Source organism: Myotis yumanensis, unplaced genomic scaffold, assembly GCF_028538775.1.
Source record: "Myotis yumanensis isolate MYYU_CA2020_CCGP unplaced genomic scaffold, mMyoYum1.0.hap1 SCAF_22, whole genome shotgun sequence".
Taxonomy (NCBI): domain Eukaryota; kingdom Metazoa; phylum Chordata; class Mammalia; order Chiroptera; family Vespertilionidae; genus Myotis; species Myotis yumanensis.
The window spans coordinates 12261200-12281045 of NW_027223773.1; the positions used below are offsets into that span (position 1 = coordinate 12261200).

General features: G+C 44.5%; 1 protein-coding gene across 5 annotated transcripts in view; it reads left to right on the forward strand.

Moving 5' to 3' along the window:
* The window catches only part of SDCCAG8 (SHH signaling and ciliogenesis regulator SDCCAG8), a 205974-nt gene that overhangs the window by 58934 nt on the left and 127194 nt on the right, over window positions 1–19846 (forward strand). For all 5 annotated transcript variants that reach the window (XM_070401360.1, XM_070401363.1, XM_070401361.1 and 2 more), the window contains exons 11-12: window positions 3506–3640; window positions 6492–6608. In XM_070401360.1, the coding sequence (XP_070257461.1) occupies window positions 3506–3640; window positions 6492–6608 (252 nt within the window). The remainder of the gene's footprint in view (window positions 1–3505; window positions 3641–6491; window positions 6609–19846) is intronic.

The following is a 19846-nucleotide window of genomic DNA, read 5'->3' on the forward strand; positions in this document are numbered from 1 at the left end:
GACAAGGGAGGGCTGAAATGCACCAGGCGCTATTCCAGGTGCTTCCACAGGTAACAGAGCCTCTTTCTCATGCTGACAATTCTTTCATGAATAACGGTGACAACAGAGACGCAATGTATTTCTGAGGCTGAGTCATGTGTCTTGCCCTCAGTGAGTCTTGGTTGGCATTTGATCTGTAGGCCCTGCCCTAAGTACAGGTGCAGGAGTAAAGGCTGCAAGTGGTCCCAGTGCTGGGTGGGTGCTGTCACCAGCAAATGGCAAAAAGTGACGTTGGAGTAAAAGTCAGGGTTGAATCTAAATTGACCTGACTGTGACCGTGAAGAATTGGACCCCTCTAAATTTCAAGGGTAAATAATGGAGCTGATCTACTCAATGAATTGCTTGGATTCGGTAAGATAATGTTTTGAGAGAACCTAATACAATACCTGACTTCGAGTCGACATTTCATACATTTTAGCTTGTGGCCTATTAGATAGATTTCCTGGGTTTTCATGTGAGTAAAATCACAGCTTTGAATAGAAAGCCTAGCTCTACATTTCAGTTATTAGCTTGAGTGGACTTGGGCAAATTACTTAATTTACTGAAGCTCACTTTTTCAGTTGAAAATTAATCCAATATAATTCTTTCTCCTGGGGATTAAGAGGGACTGTATATTGTACTGTCTCACACAGGCAGTTCATGGGAGAGGGAGATGGACCGTTAATCACGATGTTGTAAATGTCCTGTAGTTACTGCTGGACCTGGCTTCCCCGCCTTCCAGCAGCAAGGCATGCTTGCTTGCACTTTAAGATTTCCTTCCTTCCTTTCTTTCTATTATTTGTCTTCTCTCTCCTTTATTTTAATTTAACAATTTCATGTGCGCAGATGCCTTCTGCCCTGACAGGTTTTGAATCCTTCCCCTGCGCAAGGTCCGTGCTGTGTGTGTTTGTTGTCCCAAGTGATGGTCTTTGGTTGCACCGAGCCCCTCGGGCTTGTGCGTCCAATCGCTCATTCGTCACCTGTGTACTGAGCTCCCACTGTTCGTGCGTTTCCTTACCTGGTTCCCTGGATGGTAACCCTTTGCTAGAATCCTTCATTCCTGTGCCTCTTGTGTAGGGAGCACTGCTTTGTCCCGTGCTCGCACACCAGGGGCTGAGTCAGTGTAGATTTTTCTGGGCTCTCGCAACCTGGGTGTCCTTGTCTCTGGCTCGCCCCTGTCAAAGTTGAAAGGACTTACCTGATCCGCCGCCCTGGGCACCGGCAGTGTCGCAGCTGTCCCTGTTCCTGCTGGCGCCGCAACAGATGTGGATGGAGAAGCTCCCGCAGAGCCATGCTGGCTTCCAGATGGTGGGCGTGGGGAGAAGAAGGTGTGACTCAGAGGGGAGGCTTGGGGGTGGGTGACAGGAGGGAGCAGACAGGTAACGGGCAGAGGAGAGAAGTGGGGGCGGCAGAGGGAGGGGTCAGATGGAGGGAGTGTGATATGCCACACGCCTTGTCATGCAAACAGACTCAGTATTACAACGAGCGCTTCTCCTAACATGTCTAACAGTTACTTCAGAAACCACACAGTGATCATATGTTCACCGTACATATCTCCACAGAAGTCACATGTGATTTTTAGTAGCTGGTCATTAAAGTTTGGTGTATGGTTGCCGTATGGTTCCAGAGAAGCTATCATGACACACTGAGAATATGGATATTCATGAACTTGAATTTTTATATTAAGGAACTTAAATTAGTATTTTTGATTTGTTGCGTTGAGCTTCTTCTGACCTTTAGGTTTGAATTGGAATGTGCGTAAGGATGGTTTGTAGCTTGGCGTTAGTAAAGATAATTTTATGTACAAATCAGATCTGTAGCCAATCTTTTGATGATAAGGACATATAAACAGCCGTAAGTCAAATAGACGACTGTCCACAATCCCCGGGAAAGTTAATGCAACTACTGTCTCGATTAGAAAATAGCCACCGGACTCATTATTTTCATATGTGGCAACTGGAGTTACATATTTCAAGGCAACCTTGATTTTATCACACAATGTTAGTTACTGACTCTAATTGTAAAACTGAATTTACATCCACATCAGTGCGCAATGGTAGAATTCAAATGCTATTATTTCAAATTTGCTCTCAGTCCGTGTTTTAACGGTTTAGAAACTGATGGATGGCCCTCCATGTTTTGCTCTGAGGTGAGGCCGCATTGCTTCTTCATGTTAAAACTGCTGGTCTGGCTGGTGCTGCTCAGTTGGTTACACATCGGCCCAGGCATTGAAAGGTCGCTGGTTCAATTCCTGGTCAGAGCACAAAACTGGGGTGTCGGGTTTGATCCCCAGTTGGGCACATATGGAAGGCAACCAATTGATATTTCTTTCTCTCTCTCTCTCTCTCTCTTTCTCTCTCTCTTGCCTCCCTCTCTCCCTTCCTCTCTCTAAAAATAAAAATAAAGCAATAAAATAAAACTGCTAATACAAATAAGAAATTAAGAGCCTAGAAAATGTTACTTACTGGGGAAGAGTGAAATGTAATTGCAAATAATAAAACTAGGAAGGTTAAATCTAAGATCCGGAAAGCTGTTCTAACACCGAGAAGGGAAACCAAGAACCTGGTACCCATGGAGCCCCTCAGAAAAGCCATTATTCTAATTATTTGTGATTTAGCAAACATTTGGTGCCTCTCGAGGAGCGTGCCCTTGAGGCTCCTAGAAGTTCTGTGAGGAAACAGACACTGAAAACAGCGTGAGAAGTGCTGCGCAGGGGACGCAGAGGCTGGGTGCCACAGAGGTGGACAGAGGTGGTTGTAGGTGCCTGAGTGACAGTGGAAATACTCCAGCACCAGGACCGCATGGACTGCAGCCAATGACAATGGGTGGCGGCTGCAAACAGCAGGCAGGGCCACCCAGTTCAAGTTCGCTTAAGAGCCACCCTGAGTATATGAAGACGCTTCTGTTTGAGCTGGGAGCTGGGGGCCAGAGGAGCCTCCTGGAGGAGAGGAGATGTGGCTGAGGGGACTCCCACGGGAGGGATGGGCCAGGAGGTCATGGGAAGGCTGGAAACCTCGGAGAGCATCCTCTCCGGTGGCGTTAGGGGAGGGACTGCATTTCATAGGCCACCAGGAGCTCTCTCTGAAGTGCCTGCCCCTCCAGCTCCCCCAGTCACCAGTCCTCTCTGCCCTGTGTGTGGGAGAAGGGTTCGAGAGCTCTCTGATTCCCTGGCACCTCCTCTGAAATGCAGTCATGTCCATCCCTCCCATAGCTTAGGTGTCTGCTGTCAGTCATCACAGAGTTTCAACCAACACTTTGATTTGATCATCGTGTTACATGTTTTCCAAAATGATGATAGAGACCAGGGAGGTACATACTTAAGTCATGGGGGATAGATGAGTTGAAGAGGCAAAGAAATGGACATACCCAATCCACAGAGAAAGGACTTTGAGAGAGCTCAGTGGCTGAGACTCTATGAACTCAATGTATTTTTAATATTTAGTTGTCAAATGACATTATCACTTAGGACTTGGACTTCCTCTTTCAGATGTTGGCTCTGTCTCAGAACATTGCCCACCTGGAGGCCCAGGTGGAAAAGGCTACAAGGGAGAAGGTTTCAGCTGTGAACCAACTAGAAGAAACTCAAAACCAGCTTGCTTCCCGGGAAATGGAAGCCACAAAGGTACAAAGACACATTTTAGCTGAATAATTATTAAATATTTTCCTTGAAACTTTTTGTCCTAATGTACAAAGCTCAGAAAGAAGTTTGGAGCAGAAAAGTTTTTTTTATTTCAATATAATAAAAGTCCACTTAATTGTCACTCAGCAAACATGTACAGTACTTCCTATTGGCTGGTTGCTGCAAACACTGTACAAAGATGCATTAGACACATATAATATTCTCAAAGAGCTTAAGAGGTCAGTGGCTAGACAGACTTGTAAATAAGCAAGCTTTATTTAATATGGAATATTTGATAAAACTTGTTTTTTTTAATTTGCTAATTAGGAGTCATTTTTGCCAGAGATAGCATAGGTTTGATCATCTGATCTTCATAATAACACCAAAAGACATATATTTACAACATGAGGCATGTGCTTAACATGAAATTTGCAGACTTGGTCTCTTTTTCAGACTTGGTCTCTAAAATCAAGGTTCTACTACTACAGCTAATTATTTTATTGGTCTTTAAATTTATACTTTAAAAGTCATATTTTTTGCTGTATGGGTATCACAAACTTGTGAACCTAGAACTAAAGTGTTTAATAGTCCTAACTGGCTAATGTAAGGCATGTATTTAAGAAACACTAGAAGTCCATGTAGATTTCAGTAATCAATTGCTTTAACACTAAGAAACTAAACAATGGCATGCATGATGTAATAAGTTAAATGAATTCTTTTTGAGCATGACACTCACAAATTATTTTAAAATGCATACCCTTTTGATACTGAATTTTATTTCTCAACATATTTTCCTAAATTTTGACCTATTGTATCCCATTGTTGCTTTATAATTTCGTAATTAAAATGAACTTTCAAGTGAACTTTGCATTAGGAAAGGGAGCCTAATTTTTCTTTTTCTTCCTTGACTTTAATCAAGCTAGCAAATGTAGATGTTTAAAAATATCATATTTACCCACATAATAGATGTGTTTGTGTGAAGAGAGGGGTGGAAGTAGGAGAACTGATGCAGAGGCATAGAAATGGTTAACCCAGATTTGCAAATGAAAGCTATGGCAGGAGTTTTCAGTTCATCGTAGGCAAAGAACTTTCTGTTGAAATATGTACAGTCAAGAATGAGCATAATCTGTCCTTAGAATTGTCCAAAGGGACTCAGGCATCGGAGGAGTGCCTTAAGATTGCTTCCAACCTCAAGATAACATAATTCTGGTCCAATTTAGTTTGTCGATTTATTTTAGATAGAATTTAAATGTTATGGATAAACTTAGCAAATGCTAAACTGAAAGCAGTAAGGCAAGGGAACTTTAAAAAGAAAACGAAGGGATGAAATAATTTTCAATAAGACCCAACGCTTAGACATTTGTTACATATAATAATTTTGTGTTGGTGTTGGGTTTTAAACACCGTGATTGTATAATTGTTGTATAATTATTATTTTCTGGTATTATCAAGTTGGATATTTTCATTTCATTCGTGTATGTAAATCAAATTGATTGAAACAGTGAAGAACTAAGAAAGAAAGTAAATTAGGGACCCTCTATTTTTTTCTGTTACTCTTGATTTTTAAACGTTAGTTAGCTTTAAAAGTAATGCCTTTATGGAAATTACTAATTTTTTGAAATGGGAAAGATCAACTCACACATTGAAAGCATTTGAATTTCAAATAGAATCTTTAGTAATTTTATTCTTTTTCTAGCTTATGAGGGCCATTGAGGGAAAGCTTATTGGCTTTTTTCTTGTCTTGTCACTACAACTTTGGAACAAGATTAGTTTATTTTTTAAAATATGTTTTATTTGAACATAGGAAATGCATACAGGTTTTCTAAGATTCTAGTACCTCAATATGTATGGTACTAATTTCCAAAATTCTAATCATCATTTTTGGAGAAATACCAAATTTGAAAAGGTTTCAGACAAGTATAACCATTGCAGGACACATGATTTTTAAAACTCGTCTTTGTCCATTAGGGGCTGACTGAGCAGAATCGTGTATTCATCCATCTCTCTACAGGTTTTCAGTTCTCCCAGAGGCTTATCATTTCTTTACATAGATTTATCTGCTAATTGAATTTTCCAAATATAGTCATGTCTGTAGAGATGACAGATTGAAAACAAAACTGTAGGAAAGACACTTTTAAGATACTATGTGTGTTCATTATTTAATGATACATTAGAATTATTTCCCTTAAATGTACACTTTCCTTTTATGCTAAATCTACAGTTACAAATGCAGAATGTGCGTAGTTCCAGCCCATGACCTTTACCAGGCAATCTTTCTTAATTTAAATACTGTGTTGTGCATGATAAGATTGGCATTGTCTAAAAAGCTTACAGTTAATACGGGCTACTACACCTAACTATCAATAATATAGTCTAATAGCAGAGACAAAAATTTCTTTATAAGTTTTCTAAGATAAAAGCCTACCTCTAAAGTCTTTAAGGGAAGGTTTTATAATACAGTGTCCATTTAATCATAACAATTTAAATGAATAATATCATAGCTTAATATTTTCATTAATAATTTTACCTACTTAAAATTGAGATGACTGCATTTTGGATGGTAATATGCAATTGAAACTATGATTTTACATAAGAAATCACGGACACATTACTTAAATTCCTTAGTGTGCATTTCTTAATCTATAGTTTGAAATTGTTATATTCAGCAATACCTGCTGTTGCCGCCACATCTTAACAGAATATTATATTGAATATTCTAATAGGAAAAGTGCCATTCTTAGAAAAGTTGTGGTGTTTTTTATTTACTGCCCTCTAGGGGGCACCAAAAGATCTAATTGCAGGCATTGGCTGGTAGATTCCAGCAGCTATTGATCTAGTTTTTATAATCAAACAGGTGTGTGGGGAAATGCGCTATCAATTGAATAAAATCAAAATGGAAAAGGATGAGGCCGAAAAGGAGCACAGAGAGTACAGAGCCAAAGCTAAAAGGGACCTTGACATGAAAGACCAGGTAAGCGATGGCACAAGTGAGCAGCAATGAGGACATTCATGCTCTATCTCAGCGGTTCTCAACCTGTGGGTCGCGGCCCTTTGGGGGTCGAACGACCCTTTCACAGGGGTCGCCTAAGACCGTCGGAAAACACATATATAATTACATATTGTTTTTGTGATTGATCACTATGCTTTAATTATGTTCAATTTGTAACAATGAAATTGGGGGTCACCACAACATGAGGAACTGTGTTAAAGGGTCACGGCATTAGGAAGGTTGAGAACCACTGCTCTATCTGAAGCTGATGTGGTTTTATTCCTGAGTCATTCATTTCTATTATATTGTTTCTAATAGAACGATTTAGTTCATTAAAAGAATTTCAGTTTTAGTTGCCTAAAATTATCACCTTTCACACGAAGTAGTGAGGATACAACTGCCTGCATATAAATTTCCATTCTGACAGGTCATAAATATACATTTGGATATGTGGATCTATTACTTACAAAAGTTAAGAAAAATGTTCTAATGCGCAGTTTGAACCTAAAATATACGAACATAAAGTTCTCGAAAGATGCCAACTTGAATCCAATTTTAAGTGAAAAAGTTTAAAATTTGTAAGATGAGATGAGTTGATATGTAAATATGTCAATCAAATTGATTGTTGGCAGAGTAAACCCAGTTTTTACTAAGATAACCATGAATACGTTTGCTCAGGATGCCTAAAAAAAACGAAATTAGAAATGTTCAAAGAATTCTGCTTATTCAATTTCAGTTTGCGCAGATGTTTTTTATGTTATATTTTGTTGAGATCATATAGATACCCCAATTTTAATTGACAAAGTGGACAAAAAGTGGAGGGAGGCCATTCTAATAGGCTGACTTGGGTTTTCTGTTTTTATGTTACAATACAGAACACTGAAGGCTTTAATTCTTTTCATTCAAAGAAAGCAGGATGACAAATCCATTCAATTAAAATAAGACTGAGGTCTTAGTATCAATATTTTAAAGACATTGCTGCAATGGAAAAGTAGGTAGCCCTAAGTGAATGAAAAACAAACAAACATGTTCCCAGTTCAGAGCTTTTTGTCATATTCACCAACATATTTTCCCTTTCAACCCGATCGAGTCTCTAGGACACAAACACAATTAGGCAACATATTGAAAATGAAAGTAATAATGACACTTAGGATAAAAAGTTTGTCAAGTCAAAATGGCAATCCCTGGCACTAAACAAAAATCTAAACAAGTAAAAGCAAATTCTGCTTTGGTCGCACTGTAGCCAAAGCGTTACAGAGCTCTCAGGATTAACATGTACAAAGAACGGGGCTGTTTGATTCCACCCAGTTGGGGGCGTGCCTGGTAACGGAATTGACAGTCCTTTTTATCAGGGACCGAAGGTTAGAACTTCCAGACCTGACAGGGAGCTTCCCTTCGCTGATGTATTAGGGCTTTTTAAAAAGTATCCTGTTTGCATACTCACTGGCACTATTCTATACCTTTTGTGTTATTCTATAGCATCTGCCAGCACAACATGTTGGGCTAAGTGGAAAAATCTAGCAAAGAAGAGTTTCTGAGTTATTTAGAATTACATTATAATCTTCTGGAGAGAAAAAACACTGTAGGAACAATAACATTATGATATCACTTGTAAATGAAAAGCATGTAAATGAGTCTTTGCCTTATTAGTCTTTTGGTGTTATTTCTCACGCAATGAACCGGCGATGGTGCGGAGGCTAAAGGTGCAGGATTTTAAAGGGAGCAGTTTTCATTTGTAAACAGCTCCCGGTAGATATGAAACCCTAACAGTTTTACAATGATTTTTAGTGTTGTTTTATTATTATTTTTTAAATATATTTCTTTATTGATTTCAGAGAGGAAGGGAGAAGGAGAGAGAGATAGAAACATCAATGGTGAGAGAGAATCACCAATCGGCTGCCTCCTGCATGCCCCCCACTGGGGACGGAGCCTGCAACCCAGGCATGTGCCCTTGGCCAGAATCGAACCCGGGACCCTTCAGTCCGCAGGCTGACGCTCTATCCACTGAGCCAAGCCGGCCAGGGCTGTTGTTTTATTTTTTCATGTTTAATTCTTTATTGTTTAAAGTATTGCCTACAGTATTACCTATGTCTCCTTTCCCCCCACTGACTTCTCCCCGCCACCCCCACCCCTCCTTGATTTTGAGTGTTTTAGATAGAGACGTGCATTTTTAGGAGATCAGAGAGCTGGGAATGAAACCTCCGGACTGTCACGTGGTGTGTGTGATGGCCCTGTGACCGCTGCTCCTTGGACAGAGTGTGAGGACATCTTACAGGCAGTCCTTGTCCCTGTTCTGTGTGAACAGACAGTTTCGGAGAAGCGAGCGGCGGTGTCTCGTTCCAGGCTGACCTGGGGCAGCCGAGCGGCCATTGTTCTTCGGTCTTTCAGCCATGACCTGACCTTCTGTCTGTGAGGCCCAAGTGCTCCTCGGCTTGGCCACCATCTGCCCTCGGGAGAGAAATTTACATTTAACTTTCAGCAGCTGGGCCTGCGGAGCGTCGATCTGAAATACCTCGAATGATAGGAAGTGTGTTTAACTTTGTAGGTGTTACACGTTGTGCCGTTCAGAGTAACACGATGGCTCTCTCAGTGCACAGACAGGCTGTTCCTGGCAGTGGAGTCATCGTATTCACGTCTCATAACACAGATTTGTGTTAATCTGACCACTTGGTGCATTTCTCCAGGAGGTGGGAAACTGAGATGGAATGTGGTGAGAACAAGGGCTTTTTGATGTACACAAACCAGGGCCAAGGGTCAGCCACCAAGTCATTCTCCCCGTGACCCAAGCCCTGGCGGCGGCATAATCAGGGAGAAAGGTTAGGAAGGTAACAATGGCCGTGTCTTCCTCACACTCGCTCCTTTGTAAAATGGATATTGTGTCCGGAATCCATGGTGGATTCTCCTTTCCATCAACTCCTTTGTACTCCTCCGCTCAGAGAGCTCCTGTCAGCCTCACAGGATGCTGCTTGCACATAAAAAAATTAGGAAAAAAAGAAGACATTTGGTAAGGAAGACAATGCAAAATCTGCATCTTTATTTTTATTAGAAACTTTTTGTAGGCTATAAGCGTGCACACACACACACAGACACACACATACACCCTTAGGGGAATTTAAAAACACATATGGGGATGAAGAGAATATTATAATGAATTCCCTCATTTTCGCAGCATCGTCGTTTTGCCAGTCCTTTTCCTCTATCTCCCATCTTCTCTCCTTCCTCTGTCTTCATTCTCACTAGCCTTGTCTTCCTGTCTTCTCTTCTCTGTCTTCCTCTTTCTCTTGTTGTCCTCTTCCTCCAGTTCTTCTTTTGGTGAAGTATTTAAGACAGATCTCCGTCCTATTCACCCATCAGCACTTCTGTGTACATCCAAGAAATACTCGTTTTAATAATCACTAGGTCATTTTCACACCTAAGAATATTAACAGTAATTCTGTAATATTATCTAATGCCCAACCCATATTCAACTGTCTTTCACCAACTCAACAATATTGGTTTTACAGTTGGTTTATCCAAATCAGGGCAGTAGGGATGTTAGAATATTATAGTATTACCTTCTTTAATAGGAAAGAAAAGGAAATATTACAAATATTCAACTTTCTTTGTCTATTGTTTCATTAAATGTCATGCACAATAATTCGATTGTGCTCTCTATTCATAAGGCGACATCATTTGAAAGAAATATGAATCAGGTCGGTGGGAAACTATTTTAGGGGACTGGCTGCCGTGCAATAGCCCCTTCCCGTGTCCTGACGGGGATTTCGGAGCCTTACACTTGAGATCAAGGCAGCCTCAGTAAGCCCCCTACTCCCCGGCGTGGCAAGGTCGCTGACTCTGAACTGAGTGGAATTTTCTTAGAATCTCAGAAGATGATTCTTTATAGCTCCTAAGCTTTGATCCAGGAGAAGAGTGAGGTTCCAGGTGCAAAAAGATCCAACCTTTTCTTTCTTCTGCGGTCTCCCTCTCACCTGACCTGCCATGGTGTTTTCTGTTTGCTCTTCAAGTTCATGGTCCCTCCCGCCCAGGGATGCTCGTGGGGGCGGGGGGGGGGGGGTGGTGCAGGCCACACACACTTCCCGTGACTGGGCCTGCACATGCGCCATGGCCTCTGGGTGTTCCCCGCCAGCAGCCGAGGACCTGCGTAAGCTCCCTGTGGGGGCAGCGGGAGTCCTCCTTCCATCCCCAGGGGGTCAGACGCACGACCCCTAGCGATTGCAACCTCCAATGAGGACACACTTGGTACCTGGATCTCAGGGACCAGGCGCTCCACCCACTGAGTCCTCGAGTGCCCTGTGGTGCAGCCACCGCAGGCAGGATGGTCACCTCCATGTCCTGCCCTGAGATGCCAGGCATGTACACACTCAACCCAACCTTCCCGCCTCACCTCCAGGCTCCTGCCAGGGGAAGGGACAGGGACAGCAGCAGAGCACACGCCCCTGGGGGAGGACAGCAGGTCACAGGGCGGGGCCCAGAGAGGAAGCTGAGGGCACAGGATCTGAGAACTGCCCCGGGCTGGGGAGAGATGGTGAAGGAACCAGAGCGCACAGAACCGGGTACATTGTTCATGAGATTCTCCTAGAAACCCAATTCCATCGAAAGGGCTAAGACTCTCAGGACTTCGACCACAGAGCATTGAACTGCAAGCCCTGCTCTCACGCCCCAGAAGCCACCGTGGCCGTGGGCGGGCAGGCAGATTGGGTGCCTGATGCACATGTATGTACCCACTGCACATGCAGACACGGGTGGCCACCTGTAGCCCACGGGCCCTGCTGCCTGTTTGCGCAGGTCCAGTTGTACGAGAGCCCAGCCCCACCCACGTGTCAGCCTCCTGCCTACGGCAGAGTGGAGGGGTCGCGACAGAGACCACATCACCCACAAAGATGAGAACAGTTACTGTCTGACCCTTCACAGGAAGCTTGTCAGCCCTGCCTGGAGGATGGAGCTACAGCTGTGAGAGCTCCCCGGGCCCTGTGAGAGCGTGGAGCTCAGTGAAATGTTCAGGTCATATAGCATAGAAACGTGCACTGGGAGCCTGTCTGACCCTGTTAACCAGCGTCACCCCAGAAAATTTAATTGTTTTTAAAAAAGTGGAGCTTTGAGTTGGAAGACTCAGTGATCTGAAATGAGAACTTGATGGCTTGTCAGTGTTTGCAGCACGGCATCTATGCCACCTGCCTGGGTCTTAACCCTCCGATGGCATCGCCACATACGGGCGAAGGCTGGCTATAGTGCCCTTACCTGAGGAGTGGTGTAACAGTGGCTTCCCTGGGAGTATAAATATACAAAGTTCACATTTACAATTTTGCTTTTAGGTGGGGAAAACAAAATTCTAGAGGTAAGACGTTCTTACCAGTATTGTGTAAGCTATAATTTGGGAGTTGTGGCCACTATTGAGTAGGAAGCATTGAAGTTCAAATTTACCCAAGTGGCATAATGAAAGCAGATATTTAAGGGTAGAATGCCTATACAAAAGAAATCCATTGGTAAATTCTGGCTAGAAAAATTAGGGCAAGAAAGGCTTTGAGGTTTGAATATGACTCAGCACTTTCATACCGACTTTGAACATGGACTCTGTCAACACAGGGGTAATTCCCTGAGCTCCACTGAGTTAATAAGATGGGGAAGAAGTGCGTCTATATTGTTTGGTGTTGAGTAAAGATGAGAGGAAGCCCGGAAAGTCCTGTTTAAAGCCAGAGAAATAAAAGCCATCAAGCAAAGTCGACGAACTACCTTTTTACTGAGAGAAGACTGGACTATCGTACACTGTCCTCAAGGACTTGACCAATTCTTTCCGGGAGAAAGCGACACGCCTGATCTTGACCTTCAATATGGACAGGATAAGAACAAAGTGATTTAATCACAGAACTGGCAACACAATAGCCGGAAATAGGAAGGTTCTGACCGTAGGAGGATCGGAAAAGGTAGTTGCAGCAGGAACCGAGCTTTCTGAAGACCCGCTGATGCACCTCTGAGGCCCACCATCTTCTGTTGGGTTCTGCAAACATCCTAGAAAAGGCCCATTGTATCTGTGACAGGGGCTGGCGGTGATCGGTCTTTCTCTACTCCTAACGTGGCACCGACGTAAAGAGACCTGCCCTCAGCTCCACTCCCTGCCTGTGTCTGCTTCTGCACCCTCTCCGCCAGGCTTGGGGGAACAGGCGGAGGTAGCGGATGGCTTTCTGAGAGCTAGGCTCCTGGGGCTGCAGCTGCCACCTGCTGTCACACTTCTGTGTCTCAGAAATGGCTGGGAGAGGGGCCACTTGGGCCTGTCGCTCGCACATGCAATCACTCGGCCCTGGCGATGACAGGGGCGGCTCTCACACTCCACGCTCTCTCCTTGCTGGAGGCTTAGCACATTCCTTTCCCTGCTCCTCACCAGGCACCCACCCTTCCCCAGGCCTGGCCTGGCCTGGACCCCGGCGGGGGGGGGGGGGCGGGGGGGTGATCACCGGGAGACCCAGGCCCTGCCCTTAGTGAGTTTATATTCTAGGCGACGAGACGGGCACACATGTGAACATGCCTTAAAAATACTTGCCAAGCAGCGGATCGACAAGTGCAAATTAATGGAGTGTGAACTTCATGCTGGCTCCCGCCCATGAGCAGGGGAATCTGGTTCCGCGTGTGATGCAATCAGGCTTCTTTTTTGCAGCCTCGTCCCTAAGTGGGCCCCGAAGCATTGTTCAGCGCTCAGAGCCCCGAGAGATGTGTGTTCCTCCCGCAGCCCAGCCAGGGATCGGAGAAAGTGCCGCGGCCGGGCGGCTCTCTGATCACCAGGCCCCCTTTGTTCTCACCCCGTGTGAGGCATGAATGGGCCAAACAGGATTATGGGAAGAATTCAAAACAGCGCCATTTACTCAAAGGCAATTGAACTTATTATTTTTCTAAAATGCCATGTGAAGTTCATTTCCTCATTTTACATCATAATTTTGTTGGGACGGGCACACCATTAGCAGTAAGAAAGTGAGTTTGATTGTGTGTGTGTGTGTGTGTGTGTGTGTGTGTGTGTCCAAAGGCGCAGGCAGTTGGACCACATCCACCCAGTGCATCACACCGAGTGGGAGTCGTTGGGGCATTTGGCGCTTAGTCACTGTGTTCATGGTCAGAGCAGTGACTTCAGGTGGCAAACTGTGTGGGCCTGGCTCATAGAAGCACTTCACGTGCTCCTCAGAGAAGCACTTGTGTCCAGGCAGGGATGATAATGCCGCTCACCATAGTAACGTAGTCGTAAAAGTTAAATGGATAAGCCGAACCTTTATCTGAAGATCGCAGTTTAAGGCTGTCCAGGAGACAAGGGCACAGATAGGAAACAAAACACGCCCGGATGGGCTAAACATTTAGATACAGATGTTTGCCTCGGGTAGGAAGGTAAAACTGGAAGCTGAACTCAAGGAATATACTGTATATACATTTTAAATTGATTCGAGAGAAAGGAAGGGAGAGGGAGAGAGAAATGGAAACATCAGTGATGAGAGAGAACCATTGATCGGCTGCATCCTGCACAACCCCCACTGGGGATGGAGCCCACAACCCGGGCATGTGCCCTGACCAGGAATCGAACCCGAGACCTCCTGGTTCATAGGTCCATGCTCAACCACTGAGCCACGCTGGCCAGGTCTTAAGGAATATTTCTAAGGAAGACATAAGATTTGTCAACAGCTGGCCCTAAAATATACTTTTTTCTATATTTTCAATTTCATTGGATGATACATATTTCGGTCCTTTAAAAAAGGTGCTTATTTTGACTTAAAAAGTTGGACTTACAAGGCCAACATGCCCACCTGGCAGACCGTCCTCTCAGGTACCACGTTTGCGTTTCCTTGAGTGAGTATCTGTGCGGCCAGCAAGCCAAGAGGCGTTACCCATAGGACAGTATATATGCCTTTTTCTACAGCCCAGAAATATTAGTACCAATAGCCAGTGAACATATTACTAATTACCGCATATGTACATACTTAAAACAATATTTATTGTATGAACATAAGTACATTCACAGAAGCCAATAATTTGCATCCCCCAGTAGAGCAAATTGTTTTCCTTTTTCTGTTTTACCTTCCACTTTGGGTCCATATGCATAGATGATATTTGCAAGCAGTAAACATAGCCTAGATATCATTTTGGTCTTTCCTTTTTTTTCACTTAGCAATTTCTTGAGTGTCCCTATGTGGCACTGCCTATTCCTCGTAGTGATCGCTTTAAGATGACCATTTACATGTACTTTAAAAGTGAGACAGCCACATTTTGAGAACAGACACTGTTACAAATTTAGAATCCAAATTTAGAATCCTTTTGCCCTAAACTTGACTTGTTGCTTTAATTCAACAACCAGATACTGCAGACACTATGCTGGCCTAGAATGAATTGCTGTTCTTAAAGAAGGGACTCTATAACACAGATATGCAAATAATTATGTCAAAGAGAACATGGTAACTTTCATCAGCAAACTACAAAAGGGTGTGGGAGCCTGGCTGGCGTGGCTCAGTGGTTGAGCGTCAACCCATGAACCAGGAGGTCACGGTTCGATTCCCAGCTAGGGCACATGCCCGGGTTGCGGGCTCGATCCCCAGTCGGGGGCCTGCAGGAGGCAGCTGATCAGTGATTCTCTCTCATCATTGATGTTTCTATTTCTCCCTCTCTGAAATCAATAAAAACATATTAAAAATGATTTTTTTAGAAAAGGGTGTGGTGATTTAGAAGAGGGAGAGGTGACATCCTTGAAGGATGTTCAGGTGTTGCCCAGCGTAGGTGGTGGAGGAAGGCATTTCGGTTGCAAGGCCCAACGTGCAGCTTGAGCAGAGGTTTGGGGACTGGAAGGAGGAGAGGCTATGGTGAGGCGGGGGAAGGAAGATGCATTTAAGGGACATGTGTGTCTTTTGACTCCATAGCAGACTTGTATAAATAACCTCAGGATCTCAAGTGCCACGTCTATTATAAAAGATTCCCCTAGAGCAGTGGTCGGCGAACTGCGGCTCGCGAGCCACATGCGGCTCTTTGGCCCCTTGAGTGTGGCCAGGGTTTCAATCGCACTGTACGTGCGCGCCCGCACGTGGTATTCTGTGGAAGAGCCACACTCAAGGGGCCGCAGTTTGCCGACCACTGCCCTAGAACATGGGCTTCTGTGAGCTCCAGAATCCCATGTAATTGCCTATTTTTAACATGTTGCACACCCTGCAGTCAGGCACAGAGTCATATTTTGGGGACATTTGCACAGTTTTTATTTCCTTTGTAGTGTTCTCTATGTAGTGGAACAATTTTAGGATTTTCAAATTTCGGATAACCTTCTCTAAAATGTCATTATGAGTGTTAGGATCGAGTGGGATTCGGTCACTAGGAATGAAGAATTGACGGTTGCTTTAGTGATTTATAGAAGATTCCACATTGCCGTGATGGGCAGGCAGACACGGATACACAGGGTAGGACTTGAACTGAGGACGCTGAGTCCGAAGACCTGGCGCCTCGATTTGGCTTGTCAGCCGACTTCCTGAGCCAACCCCTGAGAGAGCCACCTCTCTCCCCGTGCAGTGTTCCTCCTCGCTTCATGGGTATTACTACCATCATTAAAATTACACCAGTCAGTGTCATCCCGGGTAGACACCTGCTTTTATAAAAACGACACTTCTGTGAGGCTGATAAGATTGTAACTTGACTGTCAGCAATTTTCAATCATATTCTTTACCTTATCGTTAATAATAGATATTAATGCTATGCCTAGCCTTTTAAGCAGGTGAATTGAATGACCAGACTGACATCGTTTTATCTGTGGGAGGGATCACAGTGCTCCTCCGAAGGAACCATGAAGTTCTGTGGGGAGGATTTGATCGGAGGCAACAGCACACTGTCCGAGGCGGTGTTTGGAGGAGCGAGCAGCTCTCAGGAAACCTGTGGAGTGAAATACCCTCAGCCCGAGTTTCTGATCCGTGTGAGTGTGTGGTGCATGGAGTACATGTGTGTGAGTGCATGTGCATGGAGTACATGTGTGTGAGTGCATGGTGCATGGATACATCCATGTGAGTGCCTGGTGCGTGGAATATATGTGTGAGTGCGTGGATACATCCATGTGAGTGCCTAGTGCGTGGAATATATGTGTGTGAGTGCATGGTGTGTGGAATATATGTGTGAGTGCGTGGATACATCCATGTGAGTGCCTAGTGCATGGAGTACATGTTTGTGAGTGCCTGGTGTGTGAATATATCCGTGCGAGTGCCTAGTGCATGGAGTACATGTGTGTGAGTGCCTGGTGTGTGGAATATATGTGTGTGAGTGCGTGGTGTGTGGAATATATGTGTGAGTGTGTGGATACATCCATGTGAGTGCCTAGTGCATGGAGTACATGTTAGTGAGTGCCTGGTGTGTGGATATATCCGTGTGAGTGCCTAGTGCATGGAGTACATATGTGTGAGTGCCTGGTGCGTTGAATATATGTGTGTGAGTGCGTGGATACATCCGTGTGAGTGCCTAGTGCATGGAGTACATGTATGTGAATGCATGGTGCGTGGATACATCCGTGTGAGTGCCTGCTGCATGGATATATCCGTGTGAGTGCCTGGTGCATGGAGTACATGCGTGTGAGTGCATGGTGTGTGGATATATCTATGTGAGTGCCTGGTGCGTGGATACATCCGTGTGAGTGCCTGGTGCATGGATACATCTGTGTGAGTGCCTGGTGCGTGGAGTACATGTGTGTGAGTGCCTGGTGCGTGGAGTATGTGTGAGTGCATGGTGTGTGGATATAACTATGTGAGTGCCTGGTGCGTGGAGTATGTGTGAGTGCATGGTGTGTGGATATATCTATGTGAGTGCCTGGTGCGTGGATACATCCGTGTGAGTGCCTGGTGCGTCAACCTTCACCTTTGGTTCCACCTGTTGCTCTCGTCCACGCAGCCACGGGATACCCAGCTGACCCAGAACATGGTTATACTAAAGTTTGGCTTTTAATTTTTTTTTTAATCCTCACCCGAGTATATTTTCCCATTGATTTTAGAGAGAGTGGAAGAGAGAGGGAAAGATGGAGAGAAATACAGATGTGAGAGAAACACATCGACTGGTTGCCTCTGCATGTGTCCTGGCCAGGGAGGAGCCTGCAACCAAGGTACGTGCCCTTGACCGGAATCGAACCCTGGGCCCTTCAGTCCCCAGGCCAACGCTCTATCCCCTGAGCCAAACTGGCCAGGGCTTACATTGTTTAAATAATCAGAATGAAAACAAAAAATTTAAATTCTCATAGATTTCACATATTCCTGACCTGCGTTGGAGTCCAGAGTGAGAGACTGCCTGAGGCAGAGATTCCAGATATAACTGCAGGCTGTCGGGACTGCTAATGAATTGCAAGGTGTTTAGATTTTCCACATTACTCTTTAAAATTTTATTTTCCAGTTGCAGTTTCCATTCTTCCTGATTTTGTATTGGTTTCAGGTGCACAGCGTGGTGGTTAGATAGACATATACTTTCCAAAGGGCTCCCCCCCCCGCATTGTGAAGTTGTTGACATAGTCCCTGTGCTACACTTTACCAGGTAATTTAACCCTTTCCTTTCGGGTATTAACGGCTGCACTTAAGCGGATCAGCTGCAGTGACACTCAGTGTTTAAGAAACAGGCACGAAGGCAGCAGCGCCCCTATTCCTGGCCTGCCTCGCCCTCCTGAGAATTTGCAGTTCTCCAGGGGGCATGGAGAATCCTTCTTTTTTTTTTTTTTAAATATATTTTATTGATTTTCCACAGAGAGGAAGGGAGAGAGACAGAGAGTCAGAAACATCGATGAGAGAGAAACATCGATCAGCTGCCTCCTGCACATCACCCACTGGGGATGTGCCCGCAACCCAGGTACATGCCCCCGACCGGAATCGAACCTGGGACCTTTCAGTCCGCAGGCCGACGCTCTATCCACTGAGCCAAACCGGTTGCGGCACGGAGAATCCTTCTTTAGACACAATCTCTCCCTCCAACTGAACTCCTAATATTCTCGCTCGCTCTCTCCTAATAAATCAAGTGGTCGCCTTGGCCTGGCTTCACAAACCTTGAGTCAGGCTGTGGTGGAAGATTCCCACTGAAGTCCAAGGGAGTCCCTGGGCCTTCTCAGAGAGCAGGGCAGGGGAAGGGGAGGTAAGACATGTAGGGGATCTTAAGCAGAAGGAGGAAAAAGAATTGTTCCGCTTGAAGGATTGCCCCATCATTGCAAGTATTAACTTTTCCTTTGGACCCTCTAACACTTGCTCAGGGTGTTCTGCCTAGAAATCTTGAATGCACGCATACTGAGAGGCAACTGGCAAACCGTAATTTGAATTAATAGCTTTAGGGTGTCATTTTCAACTTGTCTCTACACTTAAGTTTGCCATAGAATAAGGGAGCTGGGTTAGTGTTTCTTCCCTAATTTACTGAAGGTCCACTGTGTGAACAGTGAGTGAAGCCACATACATAAGTTTATGTCACAAGAACAAGATAACTTTTAATCTAAAGGGAGAGTTAAGACATTGGGTGGATCAAATATTTATTTATATCTATATTTTAAAATCTTTATGTGGCTATATCTTTTAAAAATATATCTTTATTGATTTCAGAGAGGAAGGGAGAGGGAGAGAGAGCTAGAAACATCAATGAAGAGAGAGCATCGTTGATCAGCTGTCTCCTGCACGCCCCCTACTGGGGATGTGCCCTTGACCAGAATCGAACCCGAGACCCTTCAGTCCGTAGTCTGATGCTCTATCCACTGAGACAAACCAGCTAGGCCTGGATATATATCTTTTTATAGATGTCTTATTGGTATGTATCTGAGAAGTGTGACTTACTAATGATTTCCCTTGAAGGGGGCTGGAAGTTGGAGGTCTCTAAGTGCTGGATTTAGGGTACCTTAGACTTACCTCCTCAGCCAGGAGAGGAAGAAGGGCCTCAGTGTTGTTCCAGCTGCACAAACAAGAAGAGCAGAGGAAAAAGGGGTGGGGGGTACGAGGGAAAAATGAGAAAAGACATTTACCCTAAGAACAATTGGGCGTTTGCCTCTGCTTACTCTGCCTCCCATTAAAGCATAAGTCAGAAGAGGCAACGTGACCACAGGCCCATCGTATTTTCAGGAGGATCCACACTAATGGATTTTTAAAGCTATAATTGCTATGACAACCTCCTACAGCCCCCACCCCTGCCCCCAACTGCTGCTGGTTTTTGAGAGTAATTTCACTTGTCATTTTTTTGGAAGATGCTTTTTAACCCCATAGAAATAAAATTCATGAAGG